The 23628-nt window shown below is 43.7% G+C and overlaps 1 protein-coding gene and 1 long non-coding RNA gene across 8 annotated transcripts; one reads left to right on the top strand and one right to left on the bottom strand.

Annotated features, from left to right (window-relative positions):
* Window positions 1-346: 346 nt before the first annotated feature.
* LOC125535138 (uncharacterized) lies at window positions 347-13237 on the bottom strand. Of its 6 annotated transcripts, XR_015615551.1 has the most exons (4): window positions 12399-13236; window positions 12078-12173; window positions 11836-11931; window positions 548-11723 (listed from the first exon to the last, which is right to left on the bottom strand). It is a non-coding gene; the product is annotated as an uncharacterized LOC125535138 (long non-coding RNA). The 6 variants fall into 6 exon arrangements; XR_015615552.1 differs by lacking the exon at window positions 12078-12173 and adding an exon at window positions 347-512 and having other exon boundaries at window positions 842-11931; window positions 12399-13234; XR_015615550.1 differs by having other exon boundaries at window positions 548-11931.
* Window positions 13238-13438: 201 nt separating this feature from the next.
* On the top strand, window positions 13439-20171 carry LOC125535139 (exocyst complex component EXO70A3). 2 transcript variants are annotated; one of them, XM_048698189.2, is made up of 3 exons: window positions 13439-13649; window positions 13839-14515; window positions 18832-20171. In XM_048698189.2, exons 2-3 carry the CDS (start codon window positions 14115-14117, stop codon window positions 19937-19939), a joined length of 1509 nt encoding a protein of 502 aa, XP_048554146.1. In that variant the 5' UTR covers window positions 13439-13649; window positions 13839-14114; the 3' UTR covers window positions 19940-20171. The 2 variants fall into 2 exon arrangements, with proteins under 2 accessions (XP_048554146.1, XP_048554147.1); XM_048698190.2 differs by having other exon boundaries at window positions 13844-14515.
* Window positions 20172-23628: the final 3457 nt, after the last annotated feature.

Raw genomic sequence — 23628 nt, forward strand, 5'->3', positions numbered from 1 at the left:
AGCCGCAGCAACTGCCAAGACCTCAACGACCACCGACGAACAGTGGATAGGTAAAAGTACCAAAATCAAAACACACCCAATATTGGTCTTGTTCGAAAGGCTTCGTCGTCGCAAGCACGATTGTTGGGACGGATCGCGATTCCGGCATCCGGCTCACAAGGTACATTGTGTTTTTAGCTCCGTGTCTGGCTGTTCTACAAACTGGTACGTACGAAGTAGTAGTTGGTCCAGATCCGAAAGTACCTTCATGGTTCAGGGGGTAGAAGGAAAGGAATTGGCATCAGGGATGCCCGTTTTCAGACACTAGTAAGCTTGCACGTGCAATGCACGTATAGACTAACACGCATTATGTCAAACATCTATATTTGCAAAGAAATGTGATAAGTGCTACTCTATAGTTGCAAAGAAATGTGATACATGAATGTTACAAAATAGTTTATTCGAAATCAGTAACGTCTTCTCTATTCATTTTTCCAGGATCAGGGACCATCATGTATGAGCCTAATATATTCCTGGAAAAAACAAAGATTACCATGTAAATGTGCTATAAAGATCAAACATAATCTTTACTAAACGCGCCGCATGATTAGGCCCACTGAGTTTAATCTAACGGCTAGTGTTAATCTAATATGTTTCCAGTGTGCACTTTCAGATTTACATTGTCTGACCGTACTCCACCGCAGAGGAGGATACAAACTCCACACACACTTCACCAAAACCCCTACAATCACGCATCATGCAAGACAGCCAAATAAAAAGAGACATATATCCCATAAAAGAAGGAACAGATCCCCAGGCTGATCCCCTCCCCGCACGGAAGCATCGTCGCCTTCCTGATTACCTTGTCGCCGACAGCAGCGTCACCTTCCTGGCCGGCGCCCTCCCCGTCCTGCACCTACCCATCATGTGTGGGGTTGTTCCTCCATCACCTCCTCACCGCGGACAGGCCGTCAGCTCCCTGCACCGCCTTAGCCATCCTCTAAAACATCACACAATATTTTAATACGATATTAGACATCTCTTCTTCTTGTTCTTCTAATTAGCACGAACAGTAATGGTTACATGGTGTGCTTTATACCTCTTTCCCAAAACAATGTTAAAACAGACTATGTTCTGAATAGAATGAGCAGATTATGTATTTTTAAGTGTGGATGAGAGAGTAGTCTGAGCAAAACAATGTTAAAACAGACTGCGTACCTTACCAGAACTACCATCAAAATGGTTTGCTGCAAAAAAAGAACACAGTTATAATTCCTTATGCTAATCTCTTTGTTCAAGAACACTTCCTGACAAGCCAATCTCTATCAGATTTTGCAATGTCATTAGATAATTTTCTTATAGCCTCCTGTGGGTCTGCATGCCAACATTTTTTTCCACATGATCAAGCATGAATGCCTTCATAAATAAAGCAACTCAAAATGGTGCAGTCGATTAATAGGGTGCTCTCTAACTGTGCTTGAATAATAAATGTGTTCGTGAGCTGCATCTGCAACATTGGGCCATGAATTTACTACAAATACATCTCATTTATAATTTAACCTTGGTATGGTTGCAAATGTCAAAAGGTATATTAGCTAAAGATTGTTGCTTGAACACTGACCTTTGTGGGTGCAGGGCGCAGGGACCATGAACCGAACAACCATAATCTAGAAAACAAACAAGTTCTTTATAAGGAAAAAGAAACAGATGGCATGGAGATGGAAAATATCTCTATTTCTTCACTTGTGCCTAGCACCAAATCTATACCTGCCCTATAATAAATCATGTGAATAATCTCATAATAGGTTCTTGTTTATACTGGTTTTAGGAAAAATTTCCACAAACTCCGGCCCCGTATGAATCTTGTGCATCAACTCTTTAAAGTTTAAAGGAAGAGGAAACATCAACTCTACAAGGGAAGGGGAAACTAAATTATTGCATGTCTCCTTTTCGTTGATTCAAAGCAAGTGGAAACTAAAATCTGGGAGATTTGTAGACAGGATAAAATATGAAGATATATGAGCCAGCGTTGTAACTTCACATCGAGACATCAACAAAAGCCTTTGCCTGAACAAAAAATTGCTATCATCAAAAGAAAAGAAAAATAGATAGATCACACCATTACCTAGCACATGGCCCTCTGAAACTCGCAGTTCAACCTCTGCGATTAGAACAGGTAGCTGGACTCGTCTGAACCCAATCTCGCCTCCCAAAGCATAACTGGAAACCAACCAGTGAACCAAACGCTCACACATAACGTAAGCTTGAGTCACTACCACATGAATACAGTCTAGGGATGCGTTGTAGCCTTGTAGGACGTGGGGGAAAGAAAGGCGTGGATGGACAAAAAGCGTTCGTTGTCGCTGCAGCTTGGGAGCACCATGGGGAGCGAAATCTAGGCAATTGGCCCCGCCCTGATTGAGCACGAACAGCAGTCGATGGATACGGCGGCTGTCGCGGTGCACTAATGAATTCGTCGTCGTCCCTGGAGAACTTGGGTTACGAACACACTGCCATTACACGATTTAAATGTGATTCAGTTCTATATATAATTTAAAAAATTGATACGCCTCGTTTTGTTGAGTGCCACATGATTGTATACTACTGTGCAAAAAATTGAGAACTATTTTGTCTGTGCCAAGTAAACTGATGACAATAAATCTTATATCAATATCAAAGGAGACCCAAAAACACGTTTTTTAATTAAAAGATCCTTACAACCAGATATTAGTATGAAATCATGTGGTAGAGCCGAAAATTAAATGATATATGTTACGAGCTAGCAAAATAAAAACAAAAGAAACATAATCCGAGTGCATAATAGCAAGTTTCAGTCCCATCCATGTTAAGACATGAATACCCTGGTTCATTCCTTCTCTCCTCAGATGTTAAGACATAATATTACTTGAAATGTGGTAGGTGCAGCGTAGCCAGAGAAAATAATGTGATAGATTTCTAAAAAATAATGGAAAGTATCAATTGGACTCCTCAGAATGGGAAAGATCCTAATCCCCAAGGATTAAATACAAGCAACAAAATATTATCATAACAAACAAATTTTATTAGACATGCAAAACCACTACAACTTTCAAAGTATACAGTTAAATTTTATTTTATTTTTTATTGTTGTACGTACGCAAAAATGCGCAAAGGGTTTTATAGACTTGTGGTACATTTTGTAGTCTTTTTAGTGATGCGTCCTCAAAAGTATAGAGATTAACAAAAGGTCGGCATGCCTGCACATTGGCGGAGGCAGGATTACTGAGATTAGGAGGTTGTGGAGGGCCCAGTTAGAGAAAAAAACAAGTCAAAAAAGCAAAAAACATTCAAGAGCACTCATTATTTACTATTTTGCAAAAAAACATCAATTTTGTTCTCATTTAATGAGAGCAATCTCCATTTCTGCTCTCTAAGTGCTAAAAAGGCAATGAGACATGTGTGAATGAAAAATAAACATACATAGTAGATATAAACTTTAACCATTGGATATGTTTATTCACTTATATGATCACAATAAGTAAACGTATCTTTGGTGTCCATAAATAAAGCAAAACATATAATGTGCTGAAGTATATGCTAATTATGAAATAAATGACAATCATGTCATCAGATATGATAAGCACACAAGCAAAGATAAAAGGAATGACATGCCATGATATCTCTAGCCAGGTTCTCTTTTTAATACCCGGAAGAAGAATCTGCTTGGTCTCTTTCAGTTGTGCCTCCAACTTTATTCTGTGACAGCGGTGTAGAGTTTGGACCAGATTCACTGGGAGCATTAGAGAAGTCTTGAATAAATGATTTACCCATGCAGTAGTTGGAACATGGTCCTATTGATCAGTTCTAAGATGAAGCCCCGCTACTTGGTGTTGCTGCCTAAAAGGCCACCTAAAATGATCATGGAGAACATTCTGTTGATCCTTCTATTTTTTAGAATGACATCAAGAAGTAACTTCCTGGAATGGTATGATAGTTCTAGTACTTAGAAATCTATTGTCCTTTTCATTTTCTAGGCATATATTTTATCACGTACAGCCTGATCCTTCTATTTTCTGTACAAGAAAACTGAATTCCAGTTTGAATCAGATTTATCATCATATTCCAATAGTAAAAATGAATTTTGAACAAACAGTAGAAAAGCAAGCATGACTAAAAGGTATTTTCAAAATAGCATGACCAGAAACCTTGTACACATAGACATCATAAACCTTGCAAATTGCAGTACAACCATAATATTAATATCATTTATGATTTCCAAAAATTACCAAAAAGGAAATCTACCACTAGTAGAAAACGGAGCTTTAAAACCGGTTTGTAAGGACCTTTAGTGCCGGTTATGGAACCGGCACTAAAGTGTGGGCACTAAAGCCCCCCCCCCTTTAGTACCGGTTCGGCACGAACCGGCGCTAAAGTGCCACCATGTGGCGTGAGCTCACGCCCTGGTATGGGGGACCTTTAGTACCGGTTGGTGTTACCAACCGGTACTAAAGGTTTTTTTTTTGAATTTTTTTTTTTGAAAATTTTGGAAAAAAATTTTGATTTTTTTTCGATTTTTAATTTTTCTGGATTATTTGATGATTTAGTCTCTAATCACCTTTCTTAACTGCTCAAGTGTGGATCACTCATTCCAAATCATCTAACTTCCGACCGGTCACCCATCCCTCTCACTACTCCAGCCCGAGCACGCTTAACTTTCGGGTTCTATTCTCCTTCGTTTCCAAGTCTGCACTTGTTGTTTTCCTGACAATAGTAAGATGTTAATCCTATTAACCCTCAGGAGTTTAGCTTGAGCATGAAGTCACACATTTCACCATTTGAGTTTGAAACTATTATTCTAAAAAAAATAGTAATTATTTAGTAACGCTAATATTTCTTGAATAAGTTTGACCATAGTTTGACCACAATTCGACCATAGTTTGACCATATTTGACCAAAATTCAAAAAATTGAAATAATTATTTAGTAACACTAATATTCTTGAATAATTATGTAGTAACATTAATACTTCTTGAATAAGTAGTTTGACCGGATTTAACCAATTTTTTTTAAAAAAACTGAAATTTGACCATATCTTTTTTTTTCTTTTGGAATTTGAGGATTCTAAAAAATTCCAAACAGGCCGTAGGCGGTCTCCATCGGATGCGGATTTTCGTGCTGAATTTTTTGATATATTATACGTTTTTTTTCCGACATCGTATGCAAAAGTTATAGCCGTTTTACATTTTCCCTACACTTTTTGCAAAACATGTCCAAATTTAAGTTTTCAAATTTTCCTAACTAGTAGATGTAGTAATATAACTACCTCTCGAAGGATTTTATTTTCTGAAGTTTTTATCATTTTCTTTTGATTTTTTCAAAACTGAAATGGCGATACACGGGGGGGGGGGGGGGGGGGTAGAGTTTGAAAATTGCTCTATAGTGCCGGTTTATGTCTTCAACCGGGACTATAGGTTAAGACTCTGTAGTGCCGGTTGGTGACGCAAACCGGTACTATAGGTTAGACCTTTAGTACCGGTTTGTGTCACAAACCATCACTAAAGGGGCTCGTGGGGCCCTGGCCTGACGCCAGCCTGCCACCACCCTTTTAGTACCGGTTCGTGGCACGAACCGGTACTAAAGGTTCATTACGAACCGGCACTAATGCATAGCCATTCGAACTGGCACTATTGATCACATTAGTGCCGGTTTTTTTACAAACCGGCACTAATGTGCTTCACGTTTGACCCTTTTTCTACTAGTGTACATGTATATCCTTATAACATAAAAAGGAGATACGGGGGCAATGATCATGGTGCCCAGCTGCGACGTATCTGCCATGCTGTCTGCTGTCCCATGTATAACCTCTAAGAATTTTCCATAAGTAACTATGGTAAAATATACCTGACTCGAATTTAAACAAATGATAACACAATCTTCAGATGGATAAAATCACATCACCGTTGGATAAAGAATGCCGTTGTCTGAGAGCGTGGAAAGTCCTTGACCTGTTTGGAATCATTGAATACTAACAGATGTTTCAGGAAGCAAACCCTAATTTCATTAGTATTTTCAAACCATGCACATCGGAGTCCTTCTCTCTATCATAACTAATCCTAAAAATTAGCATAAGTCTAAAAGCTTTCGAGGTAGTATATATGCTAAAAAGAGAGAGAGAGAACAAGGTGGAGCAGCAGCCAGCACCGCTCTTCGGGCGGTGACCGCGGCGAACAAAGTGAGGCTCGCACGAAACCACTTTCCCCTGCTACAGTAACTGACTGGCGACTTGGGCGATTTGCCGGCGACTGGCTTCTTGCCGTTTCTTCTTCTTGTTTCTTTCTTCTTCCTTTTGGATTTCTTATCCTCCCCTAATCTCAGTTTCTAGTTTCCTTCTTCCTCTATGATCCCTTTATATCCTCTCCCGTCCTTTCTCAAGTCATTTTTCTCCTGTTCCTATCTGCTAGCCATTTCTTTTACAGTCCCAAATTCCTATTTTTTCTCTTCCTTTTATCCCAGATAGCTGATTTCTTTGCCTAGCGTTCTGGGTTTGTGCCGGAGTCAGGGGCGATGGCGGCGGCGCCGGAAATTGAAGGCTGTACGGCTCCTCGAGGGATGGGGATCGGATACGATGCGGTTGAACTAGTTGACTGGACCTCCTTCAGAAAGCATGGGTCAGAGTTGCTCAAGAGGTCCAAAGATCCCCTGAGATGTTTGGGTCGGATGAGAGAAAGGGCTAGGGAATTCCTTGGGCATGATTTTGGACGGCTGCAAAAGGTTTCTATAGTGAATAAAATCGTATTGATGACAGATAAGGTGGGGATTTTGCCCTATCAAGGTGAGGAGCGGACGCAGGATTTTATATCTATGAAAGGGGAGCAGAATTGTGAGGTGAAGGAAAGGCCTTGCATCATTTTCCAAGGGTCAGTCCTCGCCTTTTCGGGAGATCTCGCAGCAGCCAGTACTGAAGGTGCTCAGACCAGGAAGAACTGGGTTATTGATGGCCCGGTGGAGGCGGATGTGATGACACTCTTGCTGGATGGGGATAACCTACCTGTTCCTATGGATGATGATTTTGGGAGGAGTTTTCGAATCGAAGCTCAGTCTAATTCCGTAAGAGATGTACTGGAAGTGAATTTGGGAGAGAATGACGAGGTTGCTAGTGTGTGTGCACACGTTCAGGGACCCATTCATATGTGTGTCGGTCTTGGTATTCATCTAATAAAAGAGCAATCTTGTTCTGATCATGTCCGTCTTAATTTCAATCCTTTTGAGAAGCCAACTGAACTGAAACGGAACTATGCAGCGAAGTTCACGAATAAGGAGATATGTACTGTTCGCTTTGATTATGGAGTCTCAGTGGAGGAGGATCCAGATCCAGGGGGTAGTTGGGTACTGGGAAATCATTCAGTACACCTGAAGGAAGAAGCTGGTTCTACTGATCCAAGAAACATGTCATTTCTTCAGTACGCATGCTACACTGGTATAAAGAAGCATCTATTTTTGCCTGTCGGTACAGCAGTTTACATCGTTGACTTGTCTGATGGAAGCAAGGGTTCTAGTCCAGCTGTGCCATACCAGGAAAATACGAACAAGAAGAAAACCATAAGGGCAGATGGTGAGGCACTGGATAGCTCTGTTTTAGGTCATATACTGGATGAATCGGCAGCATCCCTCGAGGATGACCGCCGGGAACAATGAATATCATGTGCTTGAATTGTCGGGGTTGTGGGCGGCCCGAGACAGTTCGTGAGATTAGTAACCTAATTAGGTTGCAACGCCCTGGTCTGGTCTTTCTCTCGGAGACCAAGATGTCTGCCAAGAGAGCACAAGGGCTAAAATGGAGATTTGGGTTCACAAATGCTTTTGGAGTTAACTGTGTGGGATTAAGTGGAGGACTTTGCCTATACTGGAATAACAACTCAATTGTGACTTTGAAATCTTTTAGCGGGTCACACATTGATGTCATGGTTCAGGATGATAGTGTTGGAGATATGGAGTGGCGATTCACCGGATTCTATGGTGATCCGAAGAGAACAAAGAGGAAAAGATGTTGGGACCTACTGAAATTCATGAGAAGGGAATATAATAACCCGTGGGTCTGTGCGGGCGACTTTAATGAAGTTTTGCATGCCTCCGAGCAACTAGGTGGTAATGAGAGGCAGGAGTGGAAGATGGAGGTTTTTAGGGATACCATTGAATATTGCCGTTTTGAGGACTTGGGCTACTTTGGCCTACCTTACACTTGGGACAATAGACAACAAGGGGATAGCAACATCAAGGTCCGGCTTGACCGAGCTTTGGGGGATGATAGATTTGCGGAGTGTTTTGATAATACAGTGGTTAACCATGTCCAGTGTGCCGAATCTGACCACTGTGCTCTCCTCATCTCTGTCAGGAAGTCTGAATGGATGGAGGAAGGAAGGGAAGGTAGACCTTTTCGATTCGAGAATGCTTGGACTCGACACGATCGGTATACACAAGTAGTAGAGGATTCATGGCACGTTAATACTAGTAATCTGCAAGGGATAAGTGCAGCTTTGAGTGGGGTGCGGCAGAGACTACAGAATTGGAGTAAATCTGAGTTTGGATCGGTGAAAAGACAGTTGAAATCCCTTCGGGCTCGGCTGGGGTATGTTCGACAAAATTCGCTTTTATCCGGATCGTGCAGAGAGGAGATGGAACTCATAGCTAGAATTTTAGAGTTGCTATCTAGGGAGGAAGCTTTGGAGAAACAGCGTTCAAGAGCCCTTTGGCTAGCTGCTGGAGATCGTAATACGTCTTTTTTTCAGGCCAAGGCTAAGGAACGTGCACGTATTAACAAAATTAAGTCGCTGAAGAGGGAAGATGGATCAGTTGCTAATTCTCAACCTGAGCTAGAAGCAGAGGTTCTCAATTATTATCAGGGACTGTTTACTGCTCAAGATGGAACCGACCCAGATCTGGTGACTTCTTGAGTTGATCGGAAGGTGGATGATGCAATGAACAGTAGACTTTGTGCACCGGTTACGAACGATGAAATAGAGCAAGCTCTTTTTATGATGCATCCTGATAGATCACCAGGCCCTGATGGATTTACCGCTGGCTTCTACATCCGTCATTGGAACATTTTAAAAGACACGGTATGTGAGGCAGTGAGGGATTTCCTGGAAGGTGGTCAAATGCCTGAGATGGTTAATTCCACGGTGTTGGTTCTCATTCCGAAGGTTAAAAACCCGCAACATCTCAGTCAATATTGGCCTATTTCTTTATGTAACGTGCTTTACAAATTAGCTTCGAAGGTGTTAGCCTTGAGATTGAGACCGTTACTGCAAGGATTAATCTCTGAAGAGCAGAGCGCTTTCGTTCCGGGCCGACTGATTACGGACAACGTACTCTTGGCATATGAGTGTATCCATTTTTTGAAGAGGAAGAAAGGAAAATCCGGGGCTTGTGCGGTGAAGCTTGATATGGCAAAAGCTTATGATCGTGTAGAATGGTCATACTTGAGAGCTATCATGAGCAAACTTGGCTTTGCAGATGCATGGATTAATAGAGTTATGTCCTGTGTGGAAACAGTTTCTTTTTCAGTTAGGGTTAATGGCAATTACTCTCAAATATTCAAACCTTCGAAGGGTATTAGGCAAGGTGATCCAATTTCTCCGTACCTTTTTCTCCTATGTGCAGAAGGCTTTTCTTGTATGTTGAAGAAGTATGGAGCTGGACATTTATCTCGTGGAGTGAGAGTTGGTATTCACTGTCCATGGATTTCTCACCTTCTTTTTGCAGATGACTGTATGGTATTCACTCAGGCGACAGCTGAAGGTGCTAATAGATTACAAGAAGTTCTGGAAAGATACCGCATTGGATCGGGCCAAATGGTTAACAAACAGAAGTCAGCTATATTTTTTAGCGGGAATTCTTATGACAATATGAAGGCGGCTATCCATCAAGGCACGGAGATTACAGTTGAGGCACTAGTTGAGAAATATTTGGGTCTCCCTACAGCTCTGCGAAGGTTCACTGATGAGAATTTTCAACATATTTTGGCTACTATTAAGAGACTTGTGGCGGGATGGGCACCTAAACTTCTTAGTAGTGCTGGACGTGAGGTGCTTATTAAGTCTATATGCCAAGCTATTCCAACTTACTCGATGAGCTGTTTCAAACTTTCCAAGAAGTTATGTAAAAAGATCACTGCAGTAATGGCTCGGTTCTGGTGGGGAGGAGATGAAAAAAAAAAGGAAAATGCATTGGGTTAAATAGAAGGATCTCTCTATACCAAAGGTTTGTGGTGGTATGGGGTTCAAAGATCTCATACTCTTCAATAAAGCTATGTTAGCGAAGCAAGGGTGGCGATTGATTTGTAATCCCAACTCGTTGTGTACTCGGGTCTTGAGAGGTAAATATTATCATGAAGGTAATCTATTGACAGCCGGAAATAAGAGGAATGCTTCTCATACTTGGAGAGCGATTTTGTATGGCCGTGAAGCTCTAAAGTTGGGCCTAATTAAACGCATTGGTGATGGTGCAAGCACGAGAATTTGGGATGATCCTTGGATACCTTCAAACTCAACTTTAAAACCAATTGTAAGGCTTCCTTCATCGGATGTTAACCTTGTGGAGGAATTGATGAACCCGGTTACGGGAGAATGGGATGAACAAGTATTGGAAACAAATTTTGTTCCGGTCGATGCCCAGGCTATTATGAGAATTCCAACTGGTCGCCTTGATGGAGACTTGTGGGGATGGCATTTGGAAAGGAACGGTAATTTTTCAGTCCGCTCTGCTTATAGGGCGCTTCTTGTAGCAAATACTACTATCAATCCAGTGATGGGCTCAAGAGGATCTGAACAAGTTTTCTGGAAGAAGCTATGGAAGATGAGAGTGCCTCCTAAGGTTCGTAATTTTTGGTGGCGAATCATCAAGAAGTTTATTCCTTGCCGTCAGGTTCTGAAGGATAGACATATTGAGAAAATTTCGTTTTGCCAATCATGTGGGCGAGATGAGACTATTAGGCACGCACTGTTTGAGTGTACATGGGCAAAACTTTTCTGGCAACAGCTGAAGGCTGTTACTTCATTCAAGCTACCTGACCTTCATCCGGGTACTTGGGCCATAGACCTTATTGACAGTGAGATGATTTCTTTAGATGATGCAGCTGTTGTTTTTTGTGGAGGATGGGCTGTGTGGGCGGAGAGGAATGCTAGGCACCATGAGGAGCAAGTTAGAATGGTGCCTCAATCTGTTAAGTGGACAACAGATATTGCTATGGATCTCTGTGTTGATGCTGACAAGAATAAAGTGTGTGGCCCAAAGGTGCAAGTCAAGTGGCAGCTGCCGCAAGAAGGAAGTCTGAAGATGAATGTGGATGTTAGCTTCCAGGTGAACTCGAATGAGGGAGCTACGGGTCTAGTCCTACGTGACCATTCTGGATCCTTGATCAGAGGCCAAGCTTTATGGTATGGGCAAGCTGAAAATGCTTTGATTATGGAAGCTTTTGCTGTTAGGGATGGAACTAAACTGGCTTGCGATCTAGGCCTCGGCAACATCACAATAGAAACTGATGCGAGAGAGGTAGTCAACCTCTGGAGGAGTCGAGAGCAGGGAAGATCAGAAATTGCACCGATTCTCCAAGAGATTGAAGAGCTCAGTAGCAACTTGGAATTTTTCCAACTGAACTTCATTGGGCGTGGAGCTAATGAAGGGGCACATCTTTGTGCTAAGCAGGCTTCTTCGATTAGAAGGAGATGTTTATGGATCAACTTTGTTCCTAGGTTTCTAGTTGAATGCCTGCAGAATGATTGTAATGCTACTGTTTAATGATAGCTCTTGTTTCGCAAAAAAAAGAGAGAGAGAACAAGGTAATAAACAAAGAACAGTTGCTCCCATTGATTGGTTTTACCTGTAGTCAAATGCAGGGAAATATAATGAAGAGCACTACTAAATCCACGGTGGCGATATCAATTACAGAAGTATCCACCAAGTGGTCGTGTTGAACCTGTAAGCCAAAACATGGGTCAGAAAAGTGAGAGACAGACAGCAAGCTGGTTAAATTTGAACTCTGCTGTCATAATTTAAGAGTTCAAACTTTACATAAGTGAACTCGAAACGAACTACAGTCTTTTCTTATATGATAACAACAACCTTGACAGCGACTTTTTTCCCATCATGTGCTTTGGCGGCATGGACTTGCACAAGAGAAGCACTTGCAAGCGGGACAAGGTCGAATTGTGCAAAAAACTACACCACCGGGAATAGGGGAAAGCCAAATTTCGTGTCAGAGTTTCTTCTAAACTAAAAACAAGCTGAGCATAAATCCAGGTTCTGTTTTGAGGTGAATACTCCATTGGCCAACAACTGAACTAAGCACGCTCAGTCTGATTGTGTGGTTTTGCTAATCAATATAGTAACCAAGTTACTTCAGCAGGGTGTAGGACAATGCTGTAATGCAATGAAAGAACTAACAGTTTGTGGCAATTCTCCAATCTCTTTCTTGAAGACTCCACAGACGTCCTTGTATGAGGAAACTGGGCACCTCTTGAGCATCGACGCCCTCATTGTCTGCACATACACCTGTGGTAGTACAAGCAAACAAGCAGTTGTTCCTTAGCCATAAAATTATGCAATCTTACAACACATGAATCCAAAGCGAATTCAGGCGTATCCACATAGAGTTAAGAATTTCGTTCCGCCATTGCGGAAGCAGAGCTCCTGGCGCGGTTGGCAGAGAGCCCACCCCGCGTGCGCCCACTTCGTAGCAAGGGAGGAGATGTGCGACCGGAGAGGCGAAGGATGCGGGCGCCGCCGCGTTCGTCGGAGCTCACGCGCGCACGGCCGCGTTTACCGGAACCCGCCCCGGGTGCACCCACTTCCTGGTTAGGGAGGAGACCGGTGCGTCCGGAGAGGAGAGGGGGAGCGGGCGCCGCCGCGCCGCGGGCTGGAGCGCGGCCGCGTTCGCCGGAGCTCACCCCCCGTGCACCCACTTCATGGTTAGGGAGGAGACCTGCGACCGGAGTGGCGGGGATGAGGCCGCCACCGAGTTGCTGGATCGCGCGCGGCGGCTCCCGCGGCCACTCCCGCGACGGCCCACGGCGAAGGTAGCAACGGGCGTCTCCCGCGGCGTTGCGGCTGGCGGCTCCAACGGCGACGGCGGGGCGGCGAACGGCGCGGGGAGGATGTGCGTGCGGAGGCTCGCCCGTGGTGTGGCGTCCGTTGGGAGGGGGAAGGGGGTGGGGGAGGTCGTGCGGGCGTTGAGAGGAGGAGGAGGAGAGGGGAGAGGTCGTGTGGGCGTGCGTCGTTGGGAGTGTATCTTTTTAACGGCGGTGCAGGTTAGCGAGGATGGATGGATTAGTGGCTTAATGCGTGGCTTGGTGTGTTAAACACAGAAGGATTATGGATCATTCGATATTGTAGATGGACAGATAAAATTATTTGGATCTGCCTCTCTTTTCTTTTTTATAGTGGTAGTAGATGAGCGCCACGGCCAAGGTGCCCGCACGGCTCGATCCTTTTTCTCGAGAAAAGGAGGGCGTGTGCATCGCTCAAAAGGCGCCACTCTCGTCTCGAGCCATGGCCCAGGCTCAAAAATAGAAAAGTATTCCATCGCCTCGCCGTGGGTGCTCAAACCCTCTCTCTCTGTCTCGGAGCGCCGTCGCGAGCGATTCCGGCGCGGAGACGCGGCGCGGCTGATACGCGGCCGGGAGCACCGATTTGGAGGTACCGATTCCGCCCCACTCCCCGCTCCCCCCGTTCGTCGGTACCATTTTTTTTATTTTGGGGGGATTTTTTCGGTTTTGGGCTTTGGGTGCCCGCTTATGAGCAGGATCGGTCGGATCTGCCATTCCGGAGCTAGTCGCGTCAGTCGATCCATCTTATTAAGATTTTCTCCGAATTTTCTTGTCTCAGTGCAGGCTCGGTTGCGGCGAGGATCGATCGCTGGGGCGCATGTACGGGCAGCGCCGCAGCGGGCTGCCCGTGGGCGACGACGGAGCAGCATCCTGATGCCCGCGCATCGATTGCCCCTGCTGCTGCTTGGTGCCCACTAGCCTTTGTATGGCCCTTCTTGGTGCTGATTACATTCTGCTGCTGCTGCTGCTTGCGCCGCCGCCACCGTCGCCGCCGCTTCTTTCTCTTGCTCTACTTGGTTATCCGAAAGCTCAGTGAACCAGGCTAGCTGTTGCAATGCAACGTCCTGGAGAGGAAATTTGCAGACTCAACTTATGGGACAAGGGTCAGGTGTTCGCTGCTACCGAGAACCTCCAAAGGTCCATTGAGCAGACCCCCTACTCGATCCAGGCAGACACCATCGTCTGCTGTTTCTCCCTCAGCAGGTGCCAGTCTGAAAGCAGCAGCTATGCCGGTTATGCATCCAGTGACGGTGGCGACAATCCAGCAAGCAGCAGTGCGCAACAGCTTCATTACCCATCACATGCCCACATGGACCCTGGGCATGTCCAGCTTATCTTACCGGGCTCTATGACCCTGCTAGAGGATATTTTCCACAATTATGAAGTGACATTCGGGCCTGGCTACAAGGAAATTCTACTCCAAGCCTTCTCGGCCAACTCAGACAAATTGTGCAGGTAAATTCACACCTTTGTTTTTTTATTCATTTTTCTTCTTCTCACTGTTATGACATCGGGATGGAATAACATGGCGTTTGTCATGATTCAGACATGAGTAGCGTTTCTTGAACTGCATTTGTTTGGGAATGACAGCTAGTAAAAATTTCAAGATTGGGTACATGGATATAATAGACTGGGACCGCCATTGTACAACACAACTTAGAAGCAAAGAGTAACAGCCTGGCATAGACTAGATTCCCAAGATGCGCTTTCCCCTGTTCCTTCAGTAAGGCCATTTGTTTTTGCAAAATTGTTCCCTGTTTTGAATCTTGCTATGCACTGTTTCCTGCAGGAATATATTCACTTTTTTGTGCATTTCCCCAATGCATAATATGTTATGTCGATTTAGTATTTTAACAGCTGTGCTTCTCTGGGGCCTAACAGATCAAATATCCCAGTTGAGTGCTTGCGTTTTTGTCCCAAAATTAGAAACACCAGGTCCTCCATTCTCGTTATGGCCACACGTCAGTGTCCTTTTAGTGAGCGTGTATGTCTTCTCCTACTTTGAAACTCCCATGTATATCACGTGAACTCACAGGCTAGTTCTATTAAACAATGCATTATCTAAACCCCTCTGGAAAAAATATGTTTGTGACAATTTCCACGAATGATGAATATAGAGACTTGGATGTCATGACAGTTAAACAAATAATGCGGTTGTTTTCTTAAATATAGCATTATTCAGATGTCATGACAGAGTAGCAATAGCCAACATCTATATGAACCATATTATACGTACTAACAAACAACTCAACAAACATGGGTAATGAGTTACCTCCATGTTTGTATGTTGACTAATACATGGTTTCTTGATACATATTCATTCTATGTTATCCTAGTGGAATGGAATTGAAGAAAGATAGTACACGGCGTATGATACCATCAGTTCTTAATTGATTATCGGATTCATCCTCTTGCATGCCAGACCTATACATAAAAATCAGGGCAACATACACATCGATTTTATTTGAAATGGAAAGGCCCAGTACCACTTGAATGTTTGCAAGTATGATAGCATAACAAATGGTCTCTCTACCCAGTCATATCAGACATATGGAATAGTGTACATTAAAATTTGTTTATATAGCAATATTTCATACTGTCACTGTGGTTACTCTGAAACCGTTCTGTCCCAAAACAATACTTGGTCGCCATGAGCTTCATATTGTCTCGACCTTATCAGATCAAAGTAACACACGGGGTGCTATACAAAATACTTCTAGATCTGACAGGAACAGGTGAGCGCTTAGAGTGCGCTGCACAAAATACTTCTAGACCTGACGCTGGAGAGACTGGTATTGGATCTCGATAGAGTGTGCTCCACAAAAGCTATGTGGGTGGCTGCATAAAGCTACAAACTTGACGTCGGCTGTTGCTGCTACAGAAGTGCATGACCTGCACAATAGGGAGAAATGAGGGGAGCCAGTGATGGCTTGTCAACCTTCCTCCGCCGTAATCAATCAGAGGTGGGGCCTGCCTGAAGATTCATCATGGTTATATATGACAATCAAAATTTCAGCCTAGCTTTGCCCTCTTAGGATAAATGTGGAGGCTCGAAACCTCATATTAGTAAATACTATATAGCATTACGTGTTATGATAAAAAATAATAACCTGCTCCAACATAAGAAATGCTTCATTGAGGATTCCATTAAATACAAATTTACAACTAAACCACAAAAGAATCGAAGGTGAAGTAGCTAATTCAACTCTTAAATTCACTTGACCAAATCAAAATGCACTTTAACTGAATATCATGGTAGAAGAGTTCTTAATGAAAACTACATAGGAATCTCAAACTCAGAGCATGAGCACAAAGCATACCTTAGATAGTTGTTTTGCCATGCACTGTTGCATGGCATCGAGCTATTTAATAGCTCCATCCAGTGTAGTGTTATATTGTGCTCCCTGCAGTATGTTGAACTAGTAAAAGGTAAAGGAAAGCTCAATGTTGCCCATTGTACATAACAGAGATTGTGGAATAATAGTGAAAAATGGACATATTTATCTAGAAGCGAAATTGCGCCATACACTAACAGGACTCATTGGATCAGTTTGGCAAGTTTTATAAAGCAGATACATACAATCATTTATGGGCTCTTACCTTGTTTCAATGTGACATATTGAGACATCACCTTCTGACTGTATGCTGCATCACATAAACCCATTTCATTTATGTTCTCACTTTAAGAAAGTACCAGCAATAAGATGGAATTCATAATTTTCTTTTGTTTGTTCTGGACTCTCAATTTGGCAACTAAAGCCATAATGCTGATACTTTTGTTACTTAAACCACTTGCGTTTTCTCCTGGATATTATCCCCAAAGAAGCGTCTTTTTCTTTCTAAACCACATTGCATGTTCTGCCATGTGTGCTCCTTACACATCAAAGCAGCCATTGATTGTTTTATCTGCAGATGCTGCTACCATCCCATCCCTGGTAAATGATCCTTTTCCTCAACTCCATCCTGATGTATGGATGCTGGTGGATGCAGAGTGGCAGACCTCTCCGCATCTAAGCTCTAGCACACCTTCTGCACCATGAAACTTTTCCTAAAATACTCTTCATCATAGACCTTGAATCCATAACCTGTGTGGTGTGTGCGCATGACCATTTGCATGTGACCCCTTCTCCTCAGTCTGGGAGCTTTCAGAAACAAAGAGTGAAGGCAAGGAGAGCATGCTCATTTTTTAAACAATGTTTTCTGAAGCAAAGGAGAGCATGGTCATTGTCTTCGCATCCTTGAAATGTGTCAACTTATATTACATTAGTATCTAAGCATAACTAATTGCATAGAGTAGTAGTGGGACTGATAAAGCATTTTATCATCGCCCTCTAATTATAGCGAATTGCACAGAGTAGCATTCAGATTATTATTTTTTAAGACCCTCAGTTTCTTTGTCATGTAAACATACCAAACTACTCCCTCCGTTCCTAAATATAAGTCTTTGTAGAGATTCCACTAGATGGACTACATACGGAGCAAAATGAATGAATCTATACTTAAAATGTATCTATATACATCCGTATGTGGTTTCTAGTGGAATCTCTACAAAGACTTATATTTAGGAACGGAGGAAGTACACAGTAGCAGTCGGATTGGTGAAAAACTAAGAGATGAGATGCTGGTTCGCAAACAGTGTTCGCCTGTTAATTAATAGAGCCAGTTTATTTTGCCATTCAAAATAAAAAAACTTTAGTTGGATAGAGGGTGTATACCTAGATCTGCACGAAAATGGGCCCTGGATGTCTCCTTGTCGATCATGGCAGTGAGGAGCTCGGTGGACGTTGCAGAGAGACCAGATTGGCCGTACAGGGGAAGCCCCAACACCGCCAGCGACCAGTCGCTGGGGCCTGGCTACGGGGAGAACATGGAAAGGGTGGATATTTTGAAGCGAGGAACTCTTCTGTAGGAGGATGTGATCTTGGCCATGAAGTCGTCTAGTTACTCGAGAAGAAGAAGACAGATCTGGTGCAGTAGAGAGCAGAGAGCAGAGAAAGAAGGGGTAGGTGGGTAGGAACAGAGGACAAAGAGACACTGTTCAAAAAATATACCAACATAAACTTCGGAGTTTCTACTTTCAAAAGGTATAATTTTTGTGTTATATAGTTTATACTAGGGTGATAAAATTGGCAACCTAGGTATACGCCCAGGACTTATAAACTGAAACAGAGGTAGTAGTAAAGATATTAAGATATTTTCGGAGCAGTAAAGCAGAAATTTAAGGCCAGACAACATTAAATTGCTATCATCAGTGTAGCAGAGGGGAAATACTGATGGCGAATATTCTTTTTTTTTTTGCATTATATGGCCGGCAAATTGAAGTTTAAGAGATGCATGTATGGATATGTTTCATGAGACATAAAATGTGCTTTGTTTTGCTGCATTTGCTAACCTTGTTTGTCATTTTTAAATGGGCTTGCAGCTCTACGTGCTTTTGAATCCTAAAATAATCTATTCTTTGACCTAACCTCAATGTTCATGACTGTTGAGTGTTGATAATATTGTCGTTTACATACTACTGTATTAACCTGCTCTTATTGTTTAAAATGTTTTGAAATATTGTTGTGCATTCGGGTTAATGTAACTTATGTTGAAAATTGATCTATGACTGCAGACTTTTTCTTTTTATTGAAATTTTTAATTTACATGTAATGTTTACGATGACACAAAAAGATGACTACACTGGCCAAGAATACTGGTTCCTCAAATGTTCCATAAATTGGTAAAATATTTCACTCACAGTTCTAAGCTCACTCTTTCTTATGTAACAGTTTTTTCTATGAAGCGGATGTCCCATGGATTCTTCGTAGAAGCACAAGGACCTTCAAGGATCCTTCTGAGTGTACAGAAGAATTGATCACCATGTTGAAAGTCAATACCCAAGTCCTCTGTCTGATGCAACATCAGCTATGTGAGCAGAGTCGACCATTTGAGGAGTTAAAAATAGGCTACTTCAACCAGTTTGCAAAGTGTCATATCAAGAAGCTCTTGGACATTGCAGTTTGTCTTAGTGAGACAGTGTGGTCTGCCACTCATATTTGTCCCATGCTGCTTGCCTATGAGGCACTTATGGATGTCCTTCCTCTTATTCAAAAGTTTGCTTCCAGTGAATCTGATGATTTCTTTTCCAATATTTTACGCAACATGAGGGAAGCTTTCAGGAAGTTAATTGGCCATATCAAGCACTTCATACAGTCCAATATGGAAAAGCATCTGGATGACGTTGCCATTCATCCAATGACATGTTTCCTCATATGCTCAATAAAATCCTTCGGGAGTCACAGAAATTTAGTGCAATCCACTCTAGCCCCTGGTGACAACTCCAGCTCATTTGGCCATCTTCTGTATGACGTGATTACTTGCTGGAAGTCTGTGCTCACTGAACATTCAAACATATACCGTGCGGATCTGCAGCGGCAATACATTTTCTTATTGAACAATGCATATCATTTCAATACAAAGACAGACGGTCTGTTGGATGAGCTGCTATCTGATAGGCAGATTATTAAGCAGCATGATGACGAGTTCAAGCTACTCTTCAAGAAGTGGACTGAGAGTTGCACAGAAGAGGCTTGCACTCCAGCCAAGTCTTGTTTGAACCCCAACTGTTGGTGGGGCAGTCAGCGCCGGTCCCTGGTTGCATTTACTTCAAAATTCAACAAGACGTTTGATCGTCAGAAAACTTGGAAGGTTCCCGATGTCGTGCTACGGCAGGTACTAAAAGATCGTATACAGGATTGCATTCTGCCAGACTACACAAGGTGCCTTGAGAACTGTTCAAGTTCAGGACTATTTTGTTCATGTCTGCAGATAGCTTCAGGAGACATATATACCACAGAGACTTTAGAAACGACGGTGCAGGGCTTCTTTGAAGGATAAACTGCACATCCTAGCTCTCTCTCTCTCTTAGATGGAGCTCCATTTCTCACTGTTGTTCTAGCACAACTGTGAATAATTGTAATTATATAGCTTAGAATACTAGAAGAACAATACATATATATCAGGAATAGGGCTCCTCCTCTGTACTTGTACCTGCGATTGAGGAAGAAACTTGACATGGAGTTGAAGGTAGTTTTCATTAAGATACAGCGCCTGTATCTTGACTATTTGACGAGTAGTGTATGATGTACTCCTTCCTACACATATTCTGTTTGCTGCCCTATTAGTACTGGCATTTTTTTCTCTAGAGAATGGGTACTGGGTTTTTTTGTAGAACACTGTCATTACCAGGTAGCAATCCATCCATGCAGTTCCTTTTTTGGAGAAACATCCATCCATACAGTTGAAGGTAGCTGGGAAACTACTTTCAAATCCTCCTCTTGTACATGATGTATATTTTTTTACAAGATCTACGAACTTTTTTCAAATTTGTGAACTTTTCTCGAACCCAAGAAATTTTTTCGAATCCACAAACTATTTCAACTTCGTGAAGCTTTTTTAAGCCCGCAAACCTCTTTTAGAACAATCCATGAACTTTCTTGAAGTGCGTGAACTTTTTAAGAAAATAGAAAGGGTCACCCTTTCAACTGGGCAGCTCCTATTTGGCGCACGGGTCGCGCACTAGCGACATAGCGCGCACCCCCCAAGCTCTCCCGATCCCTGATCGTACAGGGAGGAGGTTTTTTCCCCCAAAAAACCCAGAGCCTTGTGAAAGGCGATTAGGGTTTTAGGGTGGACCTGCGGCGGCGCACGGCGGATCTACCGGCGGGGCGCGTAATCGGCCGGGCAGAAGATGGCACCGACTTCTGGCGCAGGCAAGGAGGAGCCCCTGTCCCCTAGGGCGGCTAGGGCGAAACTGGCTGAGGCAATGGGGAAGTTGGAGATCACCGAGGAGGAAGCGACCCCGCTGGTCGTGGATGATCTAGAGGAAGGGGAGCAGGAGAAGTGGATGCTGGCGGGTAAGGTCCTTCATCGGAACATTCTTCACATCCAAACGATCACCAATGCTCTCCGTCCAGCCTGGGGCAATCCAAAAGGTTTGGGAATCAGATATGTGGGAGACAACACCTTTGTGGCAGATTTTGCCACGAAGAAGGACAGGGATCGTGTTTGGGAGGGCTCGCCGTGGCATGTCAGCAAACATGTTGTGATACTTTCAAAGTTTGATGAGTGCATGCGACCCTCGGAGTTGAAATTTGACAAGCTGCAACTTTGGGCTAGAGTCATGAACTTACCCTTTAATCTTCGTGATGAAAAGTGGAGTGTTGCGATTGCAAGTCAAATAGATAAAAAGGCCACGGATATCAAGTTTGATCATACCGCAGGGTACCTTAGGGCTAGGGTCACTGTGGATGTGGACAAACCCCTAAGGAGGTGGATTTTGATTGAGTCTAGAAGGAGGAAGTGCATGGATCCATATGACATCTTGTATGAAAATGTTCCTCACTTCTGCTTTTCCTGCGGCCGGTTAGGCCACTCGGATTTGTACTGCCTGACGCCTGGTGCACGAGACGCTAATGGTGATCTACCCTTTGGGAAAGGTTTGAGAGCTCCAGACGAAAGGAGGAAAAATGCTTCAGGAGATGGTTCGAACAGGGAGCAACCTTTAGCACAGAATAGGAAAATAGCAACCAGACAATCAACTACTGAAGCAAAGGATGCAACTGAAGTCATGTCCCCCATGAAGAGCAATGGCAATTAGAATAAGCGCAAGGGGGGACCCCAGGTGCAGAAACAAGTGTACAGGAGGGTTGAACTACCTCTTCTCGCTAACAGCCCGCACACTGAAGGTGGTGATACAAATAGTATGCTTGTTCCAGGTGGGGTGCAGGAGGTGAGGGGGGAGTTGGAGGAAGATCTTGTGTGAGAGCCAAAGAAGAAGAAACCGACACCCAATAATTCAGAAACATAGGCAGAGGCTGCGTTGCAGCCCTGCCAGAGCCAATGAGGTGTCTAAGCTGGAAATGCCGCGGGCTTGGGAACCCGGAGGCAGTTCGCGAGTTTCGCAATATAGTGAAGCAAGAAGTGCCCGGTCTCCTATTCCTGATGGAGACGAAGATTATAGCAAAGCGAGTGGAGAGTCTGCAAAATCAGTTGGGTTTCGCGGGCTGTTTTGCAGTGAACAACAATGGGTTGAGTGGTGGGATCGGTATGTTTTGGTCGGCTGAGGTTGAGGTGGAACCGAAAAACTATAGCTCGGCACATATCGATGTGATGGTGAGGTATAAAGCTCGAAGCTCTTTAGAGTGGAGAGTGACTGGTTTTTATGGAGCTCCAAGGGCGGAAGATAGACGCCAAAGTTGGAGGTTCCTGCGTACACTCTTCGAGATTCGTCACGAAGCGTGGCTATGTGTTGGGGATTTTAACGAAACAATGTTTGCATCTGAGCACTTCTCTCGAGCTGCACGTCCGGAGTGGCAGATGAGAGCGTTCAGAGAGGCACTGGATGATTGCTCACTCCTTGATCTTGGCTGGTCGGGAGTGGAACACACATGGGATAATGGGCAGAGTGGCGAGTTAAATGTCAAAGCTAGACTCGATAGGGGGGTTGCAAACCTCCAACTTACCCAGCTATTCCCGCATACTTTGGTTCGCCACATCAGTACAACGAAGTCTGATCATTGTTTCATCTTGGTCGACTTGCGAGAAAGTGTGGCGGAGCCGTGAGAAGGAAGGACGAGGCAGTTCAGATATGAGGACGTATGGCAAACCCATTCGGAGTACGATTCCCTTGTACTTAGAGAGTGACATAAAGGAGCTGGCCTGAACGAATTACAAGGTATTATGAATGCCCTGAACAGCATGCAGTCATCGCTAGCTACATGGGGAGCGAAAGAGTTCGGGTGTCTTACACGGAGAGTTCGGAAGCTTCGGACAAGCTTGATCGACTTCGTCACCGGCCAGCCAGGCGTGGCCCAAATGAGGAAGAGCATCCTGTCGCCAAGCAACTCCGGGAGGCACTCCGGCAAGAAGAGATCTGGATGCGCCAGAGACCCAGAGTTCCTTGGCTGCGAGAGGGAGATCGAAACACGGGTTATTTTCATGCCCAAGCAGCACAGCGAAAGCGGATGAATAAGATTGAAAGATTGGAAAGGGTGGATGGCTCCATATGCCAAACGCTGGAGGAGAACTATACTGAAGTCCAAGGTTTTTACCAAGCACTATACACAAGTCAGGGGTTTAAGCCAATGGACGAGCTACTAGCTTTTGTCCCTCCCAAGGTGACTGATCAAATGAGCGTGGAACTTGACAAACCGTTCACAGCTGAGGAGGTAAGGACTGCGCTATTCCAGATGGCACCGTCCAAGGCACCGGGAGTGGACGGCTTTACGCGGGATTTTTTCGACGTCACTGGTCATTACTAAAAGATGACATAATCCCAGCTGCCCTAGGCTTTTTGAATGGGGGTGCACTACCTGAGGGGCTGAATGACACTTCAATAACGTTGATTCCAAAGGTGAGACATCCCCAGCGCATTGCTCAGTATCGACCCATATCATTATGTTATGTACTGTACAAGATTGCTTCTAAATGCATCACCAATAGGTTGAGATGTTTTATGGGGGAGATTATAAGTGAAGAACAAAGTGCATTCGTGCCCAGACGTCTCATCACCGATAATGTTTTAA

Source organism: Triticum urartu, chromosome 2A (assembly GCF_056163025.1).
Source record: "Triticum urartu cultivar PI428250 chromosome 2A, HENAU_Tu73, whole genome shotgun sequence".
In the NCBI taxonomy this organism is placed as follows: Eukaryota; Viridiplantae; Streptophyta; class Magnoliopsida; order Poales; family Poaceae; genus Triticum; species Triticum urartu.

Excerpts from the sequence above, each read along its gene's own strand:
- LOC125535139 (XM_048698189.2), top strand. The coding sequence starts at position 14,115 with ATGCAACGTCCTGGAGAGGAAATTTGCAGACTCAACTTATGGGACAAG. Across the intron at positions 14,516-18,831 it reads AACTCAGACAAATTGTGCAG|TTTTTTCTATGAAGCGGATG; the intron begins GTAAATTCACAC and ends CTTATGTAACAG.